Raw genomic sequence first — 20015 nt, forward strand, 5'->3', positions numbered from 1 at the left:
AAACTTCAGTTTTAAAATAATAAAAATTATTAATGGTCATATTATTAATAATTAAAGAAATTTAACTTACCTATGAATTCTCTCCTGTTGTTCTAATTCATCATCAACATCAACAATAGCAAATAATTCAGCTTCACCATCACGACCAAAAATACCATTTGGTATTTTTCTTAAAAATTTCTTTAAAACACTAGCTATTGTATAAACAGAATAATTATCAACATTAACTAAACGTCCAGCTTGTAAAAAATGTATTAAATTTTTCATAGCACCTTGATGTCCCGGTGCCCTAAATACATCTTTACGTAATGGAGCTTCTTTATTTAATTTTAATATTAAAACTAATAATGGTCCAGGTATATCATTTTTACATACTTCATCTAATGGTACACCAAATTTTACTTTTTCTAAACGATATGGATATGGACCTGGTCCAGGATGACCACATGATGTTACAACACTACCTAAATCGGCAGCACGTCTATGTACTCTTTGTGCCCAACTGGACATTTTTGCAAAAAGTTTTTTTTTTTTTTTTGAATAGGTTAGAATTTTTTTTCACTTTTTTTTTAATTTACTTGCATAAATTAAATGATAGATAGATATACGTTCTTCTATTTATAATTTATTGAATGAACAATTAATTCTAAAAGAATAATAATTAAAAGAATTTCTTTTAATTAATTTGTATTGAGTATTAATGAAGGTATAGGCATATTTTTTTTCGTACGTTTCGAATTTTTATCAGCAATTTACTGTTTGAATATTACAAGTCAATGATGCTACCATTTCATTACATTTTTGCAACAAAGTTTTACTCAAATTCAAAGCACCTCAACTACAATAAAATTTGGAAAATTAATTTAATATGAGAAATTGAATTGTAAGGAATAAGACTAGGACTTTAAAAATAGGTAGGTATCTACCTACTCTGATTATAAAATGAAAATCTTTTACAATGCCTATTATATAAAAACCGAATAATTGCTTTGGATTTTTGAATCAAATTCTGTTTAGATAATTTATAGATCCATTATGGAATTATGCTTATCACGTTTTTATATATTTACATACAATATGTAGGTAGGTAGATACCGATTCGCCTGAAATTGATAAGGAAGCACTTTTTCTTTATAGGTAAAATAAGAAATTTAGCATCACATTTTGGCATCACATTGGTGCAAATGACAGTAAAATATTATGTATCACATGTAAACTAGATTAGTTAAAAAAGTAGAAATACTTTAATAATAGCATGATAACATCTCTAATAATGATTATGATAAAAGTTTAGCCTATACCGGAGAAGATAAATTAAGATTTCTTGGGATGCTTCTCAGAAGTATCCATATAACGAATGCTGGTTATTTTTTTTTTTTTTTTTCTGTACACGCAATATGATTTTCTTTTATTCTCTTATGTTTCTTATATTTTTTTCTTTTTTTAAGTCGACGTTTTCGTTGAAAAACATATTGGTATATTTATGTATATACCCATGTACACATGTACATAATTATGCTTATGCATATATACAAAATTAATTTTATTCTTTACATTTTAGCTGAATTTTATATAATTAAACACTAAAATTTTATTATTTACCAATTTATCTAAGTTTTTAAATTTTAATATTAATTTAAAAAATTCGATTGAGAAATTATAAATTGCTATTAAATTCGTTTTGTAATTTTACACTAATTTAAGACTGCACTCAAATTATCAAAAAAAAATTAAAAAAAAAAAAACAAAAATTTCTCTCTACATACAAGAAGGTATCGTTAAAATTTTTTTTTTTTTCGTTAAAAACAAGAAAATCAACTTTTTTCTATAAATTTTTGCACTGTTTTTATCATTTAAATTTAAAAAAAGAATTAAATTTAATTTAAGTAAATTTTTATAATTTTTATTTTTTGTTCTAAATTTCGATTAAATGCGAATTTCTATGTATTTTTTTGTTTTATTTAAAAAATAAAATTTCATTCGTTGCGTCTCCGCCCAAAGTTGTTTTTGTGAATTCATTCTTTTTTTATTCGGATTTTTTATGCCGATTTTATTATATTTATTTAAATTAAATAAATTTTAATCGGATTCTATTAGTTTAAGTAATTATTTTTAATCCTTTCTTTTTACATTCTTTAATGAAAAAAAAAGTCTCCTTTTTAGTTTTACATTGAATTTAAAAAAAAAAAAAAATCTCTATGTATTACTTCAACCGAAATTTACACATTCTCCGTCTGTTCTCTCTTTAAAACTGAATCAGAGCCAGACAGAGAAATTTCAATTTCAATTTGGTTCTTCAATTCGGTAAATTAATTCAGTGTTGCAAGTATAATAAACTTTATTACACCAAATTTTTCTAAAATTTTATTTGTCACAAAATGAAGCTGATTATTGCCTTAAGTTTTATCATTCATATATTATCACAAGGAATTAAGTTGTGTGGTGAATTAATTTTATTAAATTTACTTTGACTCTAAAAAGCTATAAAAATTATATGAAAAATACATTTTTTTGACAGCTAAGTAAAATATTTATAGCTGCTTAATATAAACTATATATCATACATATATAGGTATAATGTCAAATAAAGCATAATTTACAAAAATTGTGGCAATGCTTATGTTAAGTCAATTGGTGAACTGGTGTAATGAGGTGAATATTTTATTTCAACTCAACTTTATCAGAAACAAAATGGTAATGAAACATTTGCCAACAAATTTATTAGTTACATATTATTGTTGAATAATAAAATAACAGAACTTGCATTTTGAATCATGGAATTACTAGGTTAATAGACTGGCAATAAAGTTTGTCATCCATTTCTTCTCTAATGGGATTTTCTTACAAAAAATTTCCATAAAAAAATTATACTTGCGGAATTCATATTTTGACAATCTATTATTCATTTACATCCAAGAACAGATTTCTGAATAAAATAGAAAATACGAACGAAGTTTCAAACTGAAATATAACTACTATTTTTAATAAAAGTTTTGACACTTTATTGCAAAATAAATGAGGCCGATTCTTCCAAAATAATAAGTATTTAATAATTTATCAAATTTTTATTAAAATCATGTTATTTGACGCCTCACGTAAAATTATCTGTTAGTATCCATTATTTAGAATCGTTTGAATTTTTGGGAAACAATTTGTTTTTTAATCTTCTAGCCAAAATCTAAAGAAAAGTTATTCAAAATTGTCCCATTCAGAAAAATTTTTAAATAGTAGTAATAGCTAAGAGTTATTTTATGGATTTCAATAAATTCACATGAAATTTTGATACTTTTATAAAACATAAAAAATTATTGTTTTACAGACAAAATATTTTTACTAGCGGAAATCAACAAAAGTATATTTATTTTTTTTTTAAAACCTATTACATATTATAAGTTCTTGTGCAAAAATTCAAACATCTTTTACTCGTGTTAAAGATTTGCCAATTTGGAATTAAAACTCAAACTTCAATTTATTCAATGAAAGTTATTATTTTAAATTGTGAAAACTAAAATTCAATTGTTAAACCTTGGTAGTTTTTGAACATAATTATTTTCAATTAAAATTAATAAATTTTGTATGAGAACTAGGTGTCGCTGCATGTTAGTTGAATAAAATGTGAGACGACTAGATGCATTAAAGTGAGACAAAAAATATAAACTGACATTTTAAATGTCGTTTCAATCAAAATTTTGGCATTTTTAAATGTTTTTCTCGTATTTTTTTCTACACTTTTCAGTTTTCAGTGGTTTCTTTACCTCACGCACACAACGATGAACCCTATCGTTGCGCTACCTATCGGCCAATTATTCGTATTTTCATGGCGGCCGCCGTAAGGTGTAAATTATGTTAGAGTATTTGGAAAAAAAAATATAAAAAATTAATAATTGGATATAAATTTATAAAAATTAGTGTAAATTGTTTTTTAACAATATTATAGTTCAGGTGAGTTGGAATATTATGAAATTTTTAACCAGCCTTAAATATTTTTGAGACAAAAAAAAAATTACATCACATGAAAATGGTTCTCAATTTATTCTACATCTACCAATCAACCAACAGAACTAATCAAATACTAACTAGCTTTAGTCATTAATAAGCATATAAATTTATTAGAAATGAGGTGTATAAAAAATAAATTTTCTAAGCTAGACAAGTTTATTTTAAATTTATTAAACAGTTGGGACGGTAAAATTTAGAAATAATTTTATTATAAACCAAATAACTTGCTTTATATAGGTTAGGATTTAAAACAAATTCAGGTATCACTTTCGTTAGTGAATATGTAAGTATGAATTAATGATGTATGGTGTACTATGGTCATACGTTGGGTGGATGTAAATTTTGTTTTAGGGTAGAGAAATGTAGACAAGGTTAACAAAGATGAAAATTTAAAAGAATTTTAAGAATTAAGACATTTTTCGAATTAAATTTTTATAATTTTTTCAATTTTAGGAGCCTCCATTTTGACACTAGAACATCTGTGTGATATTGCGAAAAAATGACAACTAGTAGTGAAGATGTTCTTTTGCAAATGGGTGAGGTTCGGTACAAAAAAGGTGATGGAACCTTATATATAATGAATGAACGGCTTGCATGGATGGCGGAAAACCGAGACACTGTAGCTTGTTCTCATAGGTTTCAAGATATTAAAAGTAAATTAACATATAAAATAATGTTCAATATTATTTTAAATTAAATATTGAACTGGTTTTAGTGCAAAAAATATCTCCTGAAGGAAAACCAAAAGTTCAATTACAAGTGGTCTTACATGATGGCAATAGCTCAACATTTCATTTTGTTAATAGACTAGGGCAAGCAGCGCAATTAGCTGATCGAGATAAAGTGAAGGAATTGCTTCAACAACTTTTGCCAAATTTTCGTCGTAAAGTTGATAAAGAATTAGAAGAAAAAAATCGAATATTAACAGAAAACCCACATTTACTGCAACTGTATAAGGACTTGGTGATAACTCAAGTATTATCAAGCGAAGAGTTCTGGGAAACACATGCCAAAGATTATGCACAAAAAAATAATTCTAAAAAACAAGAAATTGGTAAGTAATACATCAATCTACACATGAATTCGTTTTTTTATGTGATTTAAAATTTATTGATTTTTATTTTGAAAAATTAGGAGTTTCCGGAGCTTTCTTGGCAGACATAAAACCACAAACAGATGGCTGCAATGGTTTGAAGTATAATTTGACAGCTGATATACGTGACTGTATTTTTAAAACATATCCAGCTGTTAAAAAGAAACATTTAGAAAACGTTCCATCAAAAATGACTGAACAAGAATTTTGGACAAAATTTTTTCAATCACATTATTTTCATAGGGATCGAATAACGGCGGGGACCAAAGATATATTTTCAGAATGTGGTAAGATCGATGATCAAGCTTTAAAAGCTGCCGTACAACAAGGATCCGGCGATCCCTTACTAGATTTAAAACAATTTGAGGATAAAGCATTACAAGATAGCTTTAAAAGTGCATTTAGTGATAATAGGAAATCAAATAGTGGAAATATTGTTCATCAAAGCATGATAAAACGGTTTAATCAACATTCAATTATGGTAAATTTGTAAGGGATTGTCAGAAAATTATAATCTATGAATTTTTATTGAATTTTTTAGGTTTTAAAAACCTGTACGGACATTAGTACAACACCGCAAACTAATCCTTTGTCAGACATATCTGCTAACAAAGGTGATTTAAATTTGAATGGCCTTAAAGAAAAAAAGCATAAGTCTAATCATAACAATAATGCAAATACAAGTACAAGTAATCCTTCATCTCGCAGAAATTCTACTGATTCTTGTTTGTCTACTTCTCCAGTAAAAGCAAAAAAGCAAAGATTAATAGAAAAAATTTGTCTCGATGATTTAGGAACACCACTTGTTGATGCCATTGATGATATGAATGGAAAGCAAACGAATAAAGAATCGTTGCATTTAAATCTAGATAAGGTGGAAAGATATTTACATGGTCCAGTTCCTGTATCTTATTCTGATCATGTTGAAGAATTACAAGGTTTAGAAGTGACGCAATATAGAATATGCGAGGAATCGGATATGTGGAGTCAAAGGACCCCCCACAAAGTTTTAGTTAGCGCAAAATCTGCTGTTAATGCATTAGGTGAATTAAGTCCCGGAGGTGCTTTAATGAGAAGTTTTCAGGAGCCATCTTCACGTAAGCAAATTTTTATGTATATTTGGATTTAGATTTGGATTTCCTACATTTATAAGTATTTTGAACCTTGTATTTTTATCATAAATTCTATGTTTATAAATATATTTTAGAACTTGTGCCACCAGAATTCGAAAAGGATCTTAGAAATTTATATTTGTCTCTGAGTGAATTATTAAAACATTTTTGGAGTGCTTTTCCACCTACAACACCAGAGTTGGAAAATCGTGCTGTTCGAATGCATGAAGCGTTACAACGTTTTAAAATGGCAAAATTAACTGTTTTTGAGGTAAATATTAATATTTAAACAAAAAGATTGCAAATGCATTGATTCAAACATTAATAATCTATAGGATCGTGCCATGCGTGAGTTATCACCACTAGGTGCCACTTTAACACAACATTTGAATCAGTTACTACAGTCTGCTGGACGAAAATTTGCAACTTGGCAAGAAAGAAGAATGCGTTTGCATCGGTAGCATCAAAATAAACATTTCTCATCAACATCGACATCTGCAGCAGCAGCAGCAGCTAGTGCAACAGCAATTGCAAATGCGATGTTAAATTTAACTTCATTAAAATGAAAATAAGAAATCTTGCAAATTTTGTAGTCATTTCAAAATGCGCGTGTAATTTATGATTTTTTTTTTTCAAATTATTTCATAAACCTTACATAAATAAAAAATAGATTAAGTCAATTTATTGAAAAAAAAAAAAAGAAAACATATTATGGCTCGAACTCCTCTCAATTAAATTGAATTCATACTTGCATATATGTACATATATAAAGAGTATTAATAAGAAAATATTTTTATTTTTGTGAAATGAAAAATTCTAGCGTTGTAGATAGAAATGAGAAAATGTAATTTTTTCTAATTCATAAATATATTTTGTTTTTCTTTTTTAAATAAAATCAAAGCTAAAGTAAAAACTGTTAAAACCTTGCAGAATTCATGTCAAAAAATAATCAAAAATAAAATCACTAAAACTATTTAAAATGCAAAAACAATAGAAACGAAAAAAATAAAACAGAAAATTGTTAGCTACACAATTATAAAATACAACAAATTAAATGGTTCACCGTTCTTTTTTTATGTTATTAATAAAAAAAAATTATCTATGTAAAAATTTGGAAGGACTCTTTATTAAAATTTCAATCTTTCAGACTATAAAAAATTAGAAATCTCTGGATTGCGAGATGATAACACCATCTAAGGATAATTTAAATTTGCAAATTTAAGAAGGTTTTGTAAAATTGCAGAATATTGTGTGCGTTATTGAACTTATTAATTGGTGTTTGGAAGAATAGCATTTTGTATGATATTTCATATTAAATGCAAATTAATATACATATATTTTAAGAACATGATTTCGTCACGTTTTTGAAAAGGCGTAACCAAATTAGTGTTTAGCAATTAGCACTTGTAATTAACTTGATGAATTGGATATCATAACAAATTGTGAGTGCAATCTGTTCTTTTAAAAACCATACATGTGGATACAGGCATATTTTGAATTACGAATATCTATTTTTGCTAAATAAGTATAATATAGTGTTTTTTAAAAAATTCATATCATTTCGATGCATTGCAATGATAGAGTTTAAAAATATGTACTTAAAGTGATCTATATACACTTCTACAAATACTTCAACTAAGTACGTACGTATTCAATCCGTTTGAAAATTGAACGACATAAACTGCATTCAAACATAAATCAAAGAAACTTCAAAATAAAAATGATCTATATACACTTCTACAAATACTTGAATAGATGTACAAAAAAATGATCAAAAACGCTTTCAATTATTATCAAACGCAAATCAAACTTAAAATTAAATGACAAAATTATCGAAGCTCCAAATCAAACATTTCCTTTCATGCTCTGTCATATATTTTTACGATAACGAAAATATCATATATACATATAATATTACTTAATGCAATCCTAGTGGTATATGTATATATGTAAAACTCAATAGTAAAATAAAAATGATTACTTATAAGTAATACAAACACTTCAAATAAGTTTACCCATTATTATAAAAAGTGTTCATATTTACATATGTATGTATAAACATACCATCCATTTATGTTAAAGTTTAAAAATTGATTTCACTTGTTTCACTAGGCCCTGAAAATTAAAATTTGCATGGAAGTTAACCAAGTAGTTGAAAAGGTATAACTATTAACACAGGTATGTGTTTCACATGTAACTAATGTGAAATGATTTTGATTAAAATAACAGAAACATGTATGTATTCCAAAAATTGCTTTAATTAATGACCCATTAATGTCGTTCTATTGAACACATTACCCACAAAATTTATCAAAAACTTTATTTTCAAAACTGGTTATTTTAATATTTTAAGCAAATACAAAAATTATGCCGTTTTGCCTATACCCCAAACTTTCCACTATAAATTTAACAAGATTGATCTTTGGAACTATACTTTGGTGATTTGTTTTCAGTAATTTCAACTTCTGTATAGGATTCATGAGATATATGAGGAGGTAATATAGCCACTAAGTCTAAACCAGAGTTTTTAGTAATTTAAAGCACTCCTTTTGTACTCCCAAAAAAGAAACGAAGACATTATTACTGAAAATTTCTTTAGGTTTAATGTTTTCATTGCCTCAACAACAATTTGAGTTCCGGTTGACATTTCCGTAGTTGGCTCCAAATTATTTCGGGTTCCTAAAATAACGCACTCCTTCAACACCATTAATTGCTGTGTTTAGACTATGCTGTTAAAAAAGGTTGAAACTAACTCACTATAAAATTTTAAGTTAACTCCTAAAGCGTAATTTTTAGTTAACTCCTAAGAAATAATTATAAGCGCGTCATATTTTATATTAGGATTTAAAGTTCATTTAATGTACAGGAACTTAAGTACAGTGTCAGAGGCATTTAAGACAAAACAAGAAATAGAACTTGTAGAAGGGGATGCTACAAAATTGGATAATGTTAAAAATTTGCTTAATGGTGTTGAAGGAGTGCGTTATTTTAGGAACCCGAAATAATTTGGAGCCAACTACGGAAATGTCAACCGGAACTCAAATTGTTGTTGAGGCAATGAAAACATTAAACCTAAAGAAATTTTCAGTAATAATGTCTTCGTTTCTTTTTTGGGAGTACAAAAGGAGTGCTTTAAATTACTAAAAACTCTGGTTTAGACTTAGTGGCTATATTACCTCCTCATATATCTCATGAATCCTATACAGAAGTTGAAATTACTGAAAACAAATCACCAAAGTATAGTTCCAAAGATCAATCTTGTTAAATTTATAGTGGAAAGTTTGGGGTATAGGCAAAACGGCATAATTTTTGTATTTGCTTAAAATATTAAAATAACCAGTTTTGAAAATAAAGTTTTTGATAAATTTTGTGGGTAATGTGTTCAATAGAACGACATTAATGGGTCATTAATTAAAGCAATTTTTGGAATACATACATACATGTTTCTGTTATTTTAATCAAAATCATTTCACATTAGTTACATGTGAAACACATACCTGTGTTAATAGTTATACCTTTTCAACTACTTGGTTAACTTCCATGCAAATTTTAATTTTCAGGGCCTAGTGAAACAAGTGAAATCAATTTTTAAACTTTAACATAAATGGATGGTATGTTTATACATACATATGTAAATATGAACACTTTTTATAATAATGGGTAAACTTATTTGAAGTGTTTGTATTACTTATAAGTAATCATTTTTATTTTACTATTGAGTTTTACATATACATATACCACTAGGATTGCATTAAGTAATATTATATGTATATATGATATTTTCGTTATCGTAAAAATATATGACAGAGCATGAAAGGAAATGTTTGATTTGGAGCTTCGATAATTTTGTCATTTAATTTTAAGTTTGATTTGCGTTTGATAATAATTGAAAGCGTTTTTGATCATTTTTTTGTACATCTATTCAAGTATTTGTAGAAGTGTATATAGATCCAATAATATTGCATTTTTAACAAATTGCGCAAGAATGTTGCTCATTAATATATTCATATAAGCTAGCGCTAAAAAAAATCGTTAAATTGTTTATAAACATTTGGTTGATGTACATAATACATTATGAAATATGAATAATTTGTTTTTGAAACATTTTACAAGCTTAGTTTACAATTTGAAATGAATGAACCATGCATTTTTCACGTGTTTTTTGGGTTAACTTTTAGCTCTCAATGTAGCGTTTCGAAAAATAGAAAATTTTCGGGAAATTACGGGTGTTTTAAAAAAGATAAAAAAAAAATTCTAACTTTGACCAGCTTTATCTCAAAAACTATGTCTCAAGCCTAATTGATTGTAAGACCGGAAATAAAGAACCATCGATTATTTTGTAAAATAAGCTCCCGTTGGTTACTCTACGTCGCATTTTTCCGAACTCATAGGTATATTTGCCCCCTTATGCAAAACACCCGGTATAAATTTTTTTTTCTTTAATAAATAATATCATTTGGCATATTGTATAAAATTTTTATTTCAATCTTGTAATAATTGGTAAACCTGAGCAAAATTTTCAATAATATCAAGGTATCCAGAGTATATGAGATAACTAAGGCATTTAATAGATTAATAAATAATAATTTTATAGTGCAATAAAACAGTTTCAAAATTAATTTCATTAGATTTGTCGTGAGTGTGCAATGAAATTGTTGCGCTTTCTTTGCGTTACATATGTTTATATGTTAGACCCTGGTTGCAAGAATTTATTGTCATGTTAGGCTGTAAAGTGTTAATTGTGAATAAATGCACTTTTATGATTTTAGTAATTTTATTTAAATTTTTTTTTTATTTTAGTTTTTATATACTATAATTAAACTTTTATAAGCTTATCTAAAACTTAAAATTTATATAATTTTTTTTTTTGTTTTTTTTTAATAATATATTCTCTTAAATTTTAAATTTATTTAATATTCACAAAGAAAATATTTTATATATATATATATATTTAATTAGATTTAGGTATATATTAAGATTTGTGTACAAAATGTATATAAATATATACATATAAGTATGTATTTGCATTTTCCAATATTTTATAATTAATTATAATATTAATATATTATTAAATTTATAAATGTATATATATATATTTTTTTGACCTGATCTATGTTTTCATTGTAAACATTTTTACTATTTTTTTTTTTTCTAATCATAAAGATTCATAAGCATTTTGATTTGTGAGTTGGATTATAAAATTTCAAGGCAATTTTTTTTTCTATATTGTTTTAATATTCCCTTATTTTTTTTATTAAATTAAATCTATTAATAATTTTTGTTTTAATAATAACACTAATTTTATATTAATATTAAATATTTTATAACTATATATTTAAAATTTTTTAATTATGAATAAGGAAATTAAAAAAATTATTTTAATAATTTTAAAAAATAAAGTGTATAAGCAGTTTATTGTTAATTTCATATTAGAAAGCACATTTGTATTAGATTGTTAATATTATATAGTACTATTTACAGTACAATTTAAATTACCCGTGTGTAATAATATCAGTACTATTATTTAAATTACCCATGAAACATAATGAAGTTTTTCCTAAAACTGTTTTAATTCTTTGAAAAGAAAATTTGGAACGTTTATATAGTTTGTGCAAGGCATGATAAGCTTAATATACTTGTGTTAATGAAAATTCATAAATATTATAATAATATCTAGATTAAATTTTGAGTTTGAGTGTTTTTTTTTTGGAAATAGTGCTCTTAAGAATGATAATTTTAAATTTTATATTACTATAAAACAGTCAAAAATGACATAAATTGTAACAAGACAATTTAAGAGTATGAAAAATGCTGTAGCCTAGAATTTTACATTTCCTTTACTTGTCATTTTTACATTACCATTACGTAAAAATTATAGAGATGATAGGGGTGTGTAGTTTCAATATAAAGCTTCTAGCGTGCACAAAATTCAATTATGAAAAATTCAAAAAATAATTAACAAAAATTTTGCTTTTTCTTTTCTTATGTCATTTTATTACTTTTTTTTTTTAAATTTTTAATATAATTTTTTTTTAAAGTAATAAAAATATTTATTATTAAAATATTTTAAAAAATTCATTTTAATTTCCTTTTATTTTAATTTAATTATATATAGTTGTAAAAATAATGAGATTTTACAAAGGAAAGAAAAAAAAAAGAAAATGACATTTAAAGAATTTTTAAAATTTTACAATTTATTTTTTATTTAAGTGATTTTTTTTTTTGTACAATCTTTATTTTGAATTTAATTTAAAAAGTTTTCTAAAATAAAAAAAAAAAAATTAATAATAATTTATATAATTAAAAAAAAAACATTTGGAATCAGTTTCGTTTTGAAATACAAGTACATAATATAGTGTAGTTATTATTATATAAAATTTCTTAGATATTCAACAAATTTTTTTTATTCACCATACGTATGATTAAAATAAAATTGATCTGTTTTATGTGAATTATGAACTTTTTATATGTATATTGCGAATTCACCAATTTGTTGAATTCTCTTTAGTTAGCGAATTCGCTAGTATTTGGTATTATGTATGATGAGCGAATTTAATAACACAATGGCAGCACTGAAATAAATATTAACAATATTTTAAAGTAAATTAAGAAAATAAAATTGTTGATAGTTTTGACAAATTTTCTTACTTGTCACATTGTATTTTCACTTATCTTATTGTTTGTAAATTCGCAAAAAGATTCTGGCGGATTCCCCATACATAATACCAAAATAGGTAACATTCGCCAAGTTTCTTGGCGAATTCGCTATACACAATAAGACTTTTAATTTTATTTTACGAAATTATAAACATTTAATTTTTAATTTTTTCCTTTTTTTTTATCAAAAACAAATGTTTAACAGATAAATTTTCTTAAACTTCTTATTAATAAAATTTTTTTTTATTTTATTTTAATTTTAATTACATTGTCATGGTTTTTATAGTTCTGTAAAAATTTGCATGGATTAGATTTATTTTTAAAAATTTAATTTAATTAAAAAAAAAAATTTGATTACAATAAAATTTAAAAGTTAGTAAAAAAAAAAATTAAAAAAAAAAAAGAAATATTTTTGTTGTCTTCAATTTTAAAAGAACACATTTGGTTTTTATTTTCTCTTATATTTTTCAAAATAAGTCTAAGAAACTGAATTTTTATAATTAAAAGTAAGTATAGTAATTTTAATCAGGGTTGCCGAGTAAGCTCCAAAATATTCTTGAATTCGATCATGACTTCAATTTTATTTTTTTAAATTTCAAATTCTATTTTGACTTTAATCGCGTCAGCCTACACAGCTTTCATAATATTTCCATTGCGATTTCAATTTTAGTGATTTAATAGCGATACAGCAACCCTGATTATTAAACAACCTTGTTTCTTTTTATTCAAATCTTAAATTTTTATAGTTGTTTCTATTTGAATTTCATACAATCAAAGAATATTGCATAATTCTAATGAGAAATATTTTTGAAATATAAGTTTAAAAAAAATTGACATTTAGTTCATACGAAAACTTTATTATTTTCGAATCCGAAAATGAATTTGTGAATTCGGATTCATTCGAATTCGTTATTAAATTACGAGTTTATTATTTTGTTATTATTATTATTAAAATATAAACAATGTTGTCATCGCAATGCTTAAAATTTTTAAAGTATTTTTTTTTCTCCTTATTTTAAATTTCTAAATAGTTTTTAAAAAAATTTTTAACTTAAAATTAACAGAAAAATAAAATTTACAATACAAAAAAAAATGGAGTCGGTAGTTACGTATGCAAACAAAAAAAAAAAAAAAACAAAAATAAAATACAAATAAACGGTTATTTTATTTAACTGTGCTTATTTTATAGTGTTGCCAATATGTAACTAAAATTTCAAAATCGCAAAATTAGTATGAATTTTTCCCAACTTCGTTTATTTGTATAAATTTTATTGAACTGTAAATTGAATTCGGCAGGCATACGCAATATATTTGTATAAATAGTAAAATAATATTATTTTTATTATAATTTCAGTACTATATTCAAATTTTATTAAAATATTATATTATTATTATTTATTATACATAGTTTTTTTTTTATGTTTTCTATATTAAAATAATATATTTTGGCATAAAACTTAATACTAAGTTTCTGTGTGAAGAATTCAAATTAAATGATGTCGAATATTTATACATGTATGCAGCAATAATTGTAGTTCTTTTATTAATATATACGAAAATATATAGTAATTGCAGTGCTATATGTCAAAAATAATGTAATGTTATTTAGTTTGTTATACAAGCACTATATGTATTATACATTGTGTTATTCAATGCGGCATGTTACAAAGACAATATAAATTTATTAAATGTATATACTTTTAGCCATTTATTAAAACCAACTGTTACAATTACATTAATGAAAGAAACGAGTTCGAATAGTAAATCTAAATTTTGACAGATGCAATTATATGAAGAAAATTTAATTGTTTCCGATGATTTTCTAATTTAATCAAAGTAATTTATTCATCTAATCTAGTAAGTAAGAATATTTGTAATATTCTCGAATTTATATAAATGGTTAACATAGAAGACACAAATGTGAGATACACATGGGTTAATTGAGCGTCTAAAATAGTTTGGCAGTTATAAATTTTCTTACAATCTTTTGTCAAATTTTTATACTGGGACAAAGTTTTTTCATTATTTCACTGGAATCTTAGTATTAAGTTTGGTTTAATTTCAAAAATGTATTTTTAATGCGTGTTTTTTTCTTTAAATTTAAAATTATTATTTTATTATTTTTAAAAATAACTTTAAAAACAAAAAAATAAAAAGAAGCGTTTTACAAAATATTTAAAAAACTATTTTTAAAGGACAAAAATTTTACAAAATACAAAAACTAATAATTAAAAAAAAATGTTTTTTTTATGCAAATTTTTTTCTTTTTTGTTATTTTTGTCAAAATCTAATATCTAAATTGTCCTTTCTTTCCTCGTTCGTTATGATAAACTCTAAGAGGTGTGTAATTACCATTAGAACCACTATTAGTATTACCACCTGTCGCTGTACCAGAACCATTTAAGGCAGGTTGTGATAAGTGTATTGGAGCTGGTTGTGGTTTAGCTGCACATCTGGGTGCTAATACCAAATTATACATAATGAAATAAATAATTGAAATAATTAAAGCTGCAATTGCTAAACCATGATACATGCAATGATCATTATGTGGTTGACGATGATCTTTAGCTAAACCAATTAAAGCACCAAAGAATTTTCCTAAAATTAAATTCAAATATTTAGTATTTATTTATGTATAAAATTTTTTGTATATTTTTTTTTACCTAAACACCAGAACATTATCACAATAAGTGCTTGTCCAGTTGCTGTAAATTTTCTTGGCATAACATGTCTCATATATAAAATACATGTAATCCATACCATACCAATAATTAATGGTTCTAAAATTTCCATTGTAACATTTAACCAATGTATATTTTCAGCTAATGCTGTAAAACGTATTATAAATAGTGAAAATCCAGCTATTAAAATATTTGAATGGCCGCAATATTCAATAAATTTATCTTGATTGAATAATAATAATAAAACAAAAATTAATGCAATCGCTGTAAGACCTTCAGTATCATTGTATTCAAATCTAAAATAACTGTGTATGCTGCCCCAGAAAATACCATATATAAGAGCAACAACAGCAACTAATGTCATCTCTGGCCAATATTTTCTTATTGCTGACATTGGATAAACAAGCATACCAGATTTTGTATGCCACCACCATTCAGGTGGGCTTATTGGCATTCTTGTTGATGTTAAAAGTACAATTGCAGCAACTAAAAATGATACAACAGCAACAATCATTGCAATTAATGCAAAATCATATGAACCATCAGATGATTTAGAAAAACCAATTTGTAATGTTGGTATTATAATAACATAACCAATTGCACCCCATACATATTGTCGGCATACTTCCCCTCTACCTTCAGATGTATCTCGAACAGCAATAATAATGGCAGTATTTAATAATGTTAAAGCTCCAAGTGGCCAAATTTCAGCAATTGCACGTAAAACTGAATAACCCCATAAGGTTGTATCGATATCACCTTCAATCTAAAAATTTAATAGTTATATTTTTTTTCTTAAAAGCCTGTAAATATGCAAAATATTCATTATTTACTTTAATACATTGGCTGTCGGCAAGAACACTTTTCGGGCTATCATAAGGATCAACAACTTCACATTCAACAGTTGGTTTACAATCTGACATATTTGTATAGGCTTTCATCCATTCGGCTTGAGCTTCTGGTACATTACATTGGAATCCATCTAAATTAAAGCAAAAAATGGAAGAATTGATAAATAGAAAAATTTGATTTTGGGGAAAATTTGAAAATAGTGAAATGCTCAGAATTACTTACCAAGAGGATAATTACACCATTCTTCATTTTCAGTTTCATTTTGAGATTGTTGATGCTGTTGTTGTTGCTGGGCTTCTTGATTTGTTGTTCTTAATGTTACATGAACTTTTAAATTTTCTGTATCAACAGTGTAAACGTGACAATGTTTTATTACATCTGTACCATTTTCATTTTTGCCTTTTGTACATAAATGTGGTGGTTCAACATATACTTTATCTGGTACAAAATTAACATCAACATCTTGTCTTTTTCTACGTTTACCAAAACGATGTTCTGCACTTATCCTTTCTAAACCATCATCAATATTTAAATCATCTATAAGTCTTAAACTATCTGATCTTATACTTTCTGTTACACTTGATGATGCCTCATCATAATCATGATAATCAGATTCAGCACTTGTTTCTGTTGTTGGTGGTACTGGTGTTCCTTTAACCCATGGTTTATATAAATTTTCAAATTGTTTTGGATTTTGACATGTATATGTACAATTTGTTAATACCAATGAACCAATTTTCTCTTTCCAATTATGACATGGTTCATTTAATTCAGAGCAACGTTCTTGAAATATAACAGCACCAGTTGAATCACAACTAAAACTAACTTCTGGACGTCGTGCTTCTTCTCTTTTTACCGGTGGTATAACAAATAATAAGGCATAGAAAATGGCAGATAGTATAAGGAATATAGCAAGAAGAAATCTTAATGATCTTCCAAATGAATTTGTATTTTTAGCAGCTAACTTATCAGCTAATGGACCAGCAATTAATGGTCCAATAATTGAAATTAATGGTATTACAATGCTAATTATACGATATTCTTCAAAATTTAATCCCCATATAAATGGTTGGTATGAGTTTAATATGTGAACTGCTGATATGCCTAAAAATATAAAATTAAAAATAAGAAAAATATTTTCTATTTTAGGTCTGATAAATTACCACTTACCACTTAAAACAAGAAATGTCACTAATTTTAATGATAACAGGCTAGTTTTTATTAAATTTTTACCGCCAACTTTTGTAGCACCCATTTTGCATTGATTATAAAATTTTTTTTCTTAAATAATTTTCTTGAGATAAAAATTAAATTGATTTTATTGGTTTTTAATTTTTTTTCTTGGTTTCTGTTTTTTTATTAATTTAATTAATTAATTCCAAGTTTTTGTTGTTTTAAATTGTTGACATTCTGTTCTGTTCTGCTGATATTTTGTGTTGCTGGTTCGTTTTTGGTATATAAGTATACAGGCAACAGAATTCTTATGTTGTGATGTTTATGAAATCTGAAACTTTAGAAAAAAAAAAAAATTATTAGAAAATTTTTATAATTACATACATACATATGTACAAAATTAAAAAAAAAACAATAATTTTATGATTTGAATCTTGTTTAAATAATTAACAATGTTCATTAAAATGATTCGTGCCATAAATTAGGACTCAAGATCACAGCTGACAAAAATATTTTTGTTATGTCATAAATGCAATCATAAGCCTACATCTCAAATTATTTAATTGATTAAAATTACTACTGAGTTCGATATTTTACAAATACCTATAATTTGGCTATAATTTGGTATATGAATTTCTAAAAAAAAAGTTATTCAATCTTCATATACCCCATCTATACGACAATAGAAGTATTCATAATCATTAAAATATAACCTGGATGTTAATGTATAAACAAAATTAGAGCTTGGGTTAGAATTCGGTTCTAACAAAATCATGGTATTGTTTGATATGTTTTTAAATTTCATTTACTAGTTTAAAATTATTGAGAAATTAAATTTATTCTATGTATGACCTTAGATATTTCCTCATGTTTTTTCAACCTTGACGGGGTACAAAAAAAAAAGCAATAAAAACAAAATGCTCTGATGTTTAACCGAAACAGCAATCTAATAAAAAAAAATCAAAACAATTATGAAACAAAAAAAAATTTCGATTTATCCAAATTAAATAAAAAAAAATCATTTAATACAGAAAAACAATAAAATATAAAAAACGAATATATTTTTTTCATTTTTAACAAAAAGTTATCAAATATGACGTCATAATGTGAAAATTAACATATTTTAACGTTCTAAAAAAGCTTTCAAAATAAATCAGTTTGGGGAAAAAAATCAGTTAAAATTAAAATTTATTCCATTTTTTTTACCTATACTTAAATTTGTGCGTTTTTTAATCGAAGGTCTATTAAAGAATACAAGAAATGGTGGGAAAAAGAAGTTTCAATTTATGGAAAAGTTATTTTTAACATGTGAAGGAATTTGTGCCTACACAAAACTCTATAGTTGAACTCATAACTGCTTCACACATGTGTTATATATAAGTATTTAATGAAAAGCCTCATTATATGTGTGAAAATTTTTGATAACTATCTATATACATTTATTTGTCTATATAGGCATGCTTAATTAATGATCTAGGACATAACGATTCCCAAAGTTAGTTGGACATCTATCGGATAAAAACTCAAACTTTAAAGAAATTATCTTATTTTTAAACATGTTTGCGCATTAAATTTTGATACTCGATAAATTAAATTAATTGGTTTGTTTACACGCCTATGATGCACCTCAAGCGATCATATTTGCTTAAATATTGAAAAATTCAAGAATTAAAAGTGTTATATGGGATTTACGTCGATTTAATAAATATGGCAATAAAAAATTACTCTTCCTGGGTATATTTTTAAAAAATTAATTAAACATTCCACTTAGAACCCAGTAGGGAATTTTGTCATTATGTAAGTAGTAGAAATAGTTTTTGGTAAGCAGTTAGTGATTACCTTTGTGGTTATCAGTACAACCACACAGTAAATCATATTTTTCAAAATATTAAACATATTTTACACTTATTTCAAGAAAGAACTTAAGCTGTTTGTTAGTCCGCATAATGCGTTTACTTTACTCTCATACGCGCACAGAAGTAAGGAAAGTTTAAAATTTTTGTTTATAACATTGCATATTTATCAGCAGAGTCTGAGTTCGGCCGTTTTATGTTCGTATTGTATATATGAATTAAAGAGGTTTTACTAGCTCTCAATAGAGAGAGCTATATCAGATTCCTTATATATATAGTGCTGATCATTATAATTATTTTTATTTTAATTTCTACAATGTTTTAATAATTTTTGTAATTTATTTTTAATATGTCAGAAAATATTATGTAAGTATTGTAGAATTTTATATAATTGTCCATACTGTATACAATCCAAGTGTGTTTAATTCCTTTTTTTTATTACATATTTTTTCACTTTATTGCATAAAAGGATCAAGGTAAAGGGATAATTTTATATGTACACAAAATATATGTATGTGTAAATGTGATAGAACGATAACCTTTTTTTTAGAAACGATATGAAGTAAAATATAATAAAGTTGCTTTAAATAATGTT

At 25.1% G+C, this 20015-nt stretch overlaps 3 protein-coding genes across 10 annotated transcripts in view; 1 reads left to right on the forward strand and 2 right to left on the reverse strand.

Moving 5' to 3' along the window:
- LOC129613631 (AF4/FMR2 family member lilli-like) overlaps positions 1–2229 on the reverse strand; it is a 129262-nt gene extending 127033 nt beyond the window's left edge. For 4 of the 6 annotated variants that reach the window (XM_055527770.1, XM_055527769.1, XM_055527768.1 and 1 more), the window contains exon 1: positions 71–1582. In XM_055527770.1, the coding sequence (XP_055383745.1) occupies positions 71–510 (440 nt within the window). In that variant the 5' untranslated portion in view covers positions 511–1582. Of the gene's footprint in view, positions 1–70; positions 1583–1602 lie in introns of those variants that run through there. The other 2 variants (XM_055527766.1, XM_055527767.1) reach the window with 2 other exon arrangements.
- A 1532-nt stretch (positions 2230–3761) lies between these two features.
- LOC129613651 (general transcription factor IIH subunit 1) lies at positions 3762–7314 on the forward strand. 2 transcript variants are annotated; one of them, XM_055527804.1, is made up of 7 exons: positions 3762–3942; positions 4453–4652; positions 4715–5053; positions 5134–5573; positions 5634–6189; positions 6300–6475; positions 6540–7314. In XM_055527804.1, the coding sequence occupies exons 2-7, from the start codon at positions 4499–4501 to the stop codon at positions 6663–6665; spliced, it is 1791 nt and encodes a 596-aa protein (XP_055383779.1). In that variant the 5' UTR covers positions 3762–3942; positions 4453–4498; the 3' UTR covers positions 6666–7314. The 2 variants fall into 2 exon arrangements, with proteins under 2 accessions (XP_055383779.1, XP_055383781.1); XM_055527806.1 differs by lacking the exon at positions 3762–3942 and having other exon boundaries at positions 3957–4652.
- Positions 7315–12523: 5209 nt separating this feature from the next.
- LOC129613634 (uncharacterized) overlaps positions 12524–20015 on the reverse strand; it is a 99817-nt gene continuing 92325 nt past the window's right edge. For both annotated transcript variants that reach the window (XM_055527772.1, XM_055527773.1), the window contains 5 exons: positions 17565–17904; positions 16617–17498; positions 16376–16524; positions 15525–16308; positions 12524–15459 (listed from right to left, as the gene is read on the reverse strand). In XM_055527772.1, coding sequence (XP_055383747.1) covers positions 15149–15459; positions 15525–16308; positions 16376–16524; positions 16617–17498; positions 17565–17649 — 2211 coding nt within the window. In that variant the 5' untranslated portion in view covers positions 17650–17904 and the 3' untranslated portion in view covers positions 12524–15148. The remainder of the gene's footprint in view (positions 15460–15524; positions 16309–16375; positions 16525–16616; positions 17499–17564; positions 17905–20015) is intronic.

Source organism: Condylostylus longicornis, unplaced genomic scaffold (assembly GCF_029603195.1).
Source record: "Condylostylus longicornis isolate FDR11 unplaced genomic scaffold, ASM2960319v2 ptg000085l, whole genome shotgun sequence".
Classification (NCBI taxonomy): domain Eukaryota; kingdom Metazoa; phylum Arthropoda; class Insecta; order Diptera; family Dolichopodidae; genus Condylostylus; species Condylostylus longicornis.

What these genes read in the sequence shown, in the direction of transcription:
- LOC129613651 (XM_055527804.1), top strand. Translation starts at nt 4,499, where the DNA reads ATGACAACTAGTAGTGAAGATGTTCTTTTGCAAATGGGTGAGGTTCGG. An exon ending in TTAATCAACATTCAATTATG is followed by an intron (nt 5,574 to 5,633) that starts GTAAATTTGTAA and finishes TGAATTTTTTAG; the next exon opens with GTTTTAAAAACCTGTACGGA. An exon ending in CAAAATTAACTGTTTTTGAG is followed by an intron (nt 6,476 to 6,539) that starts GTAAATATTAAT and finishes AATAATCTATAG; the next exon opens with GATCGTGCCATGCGTGAGTT.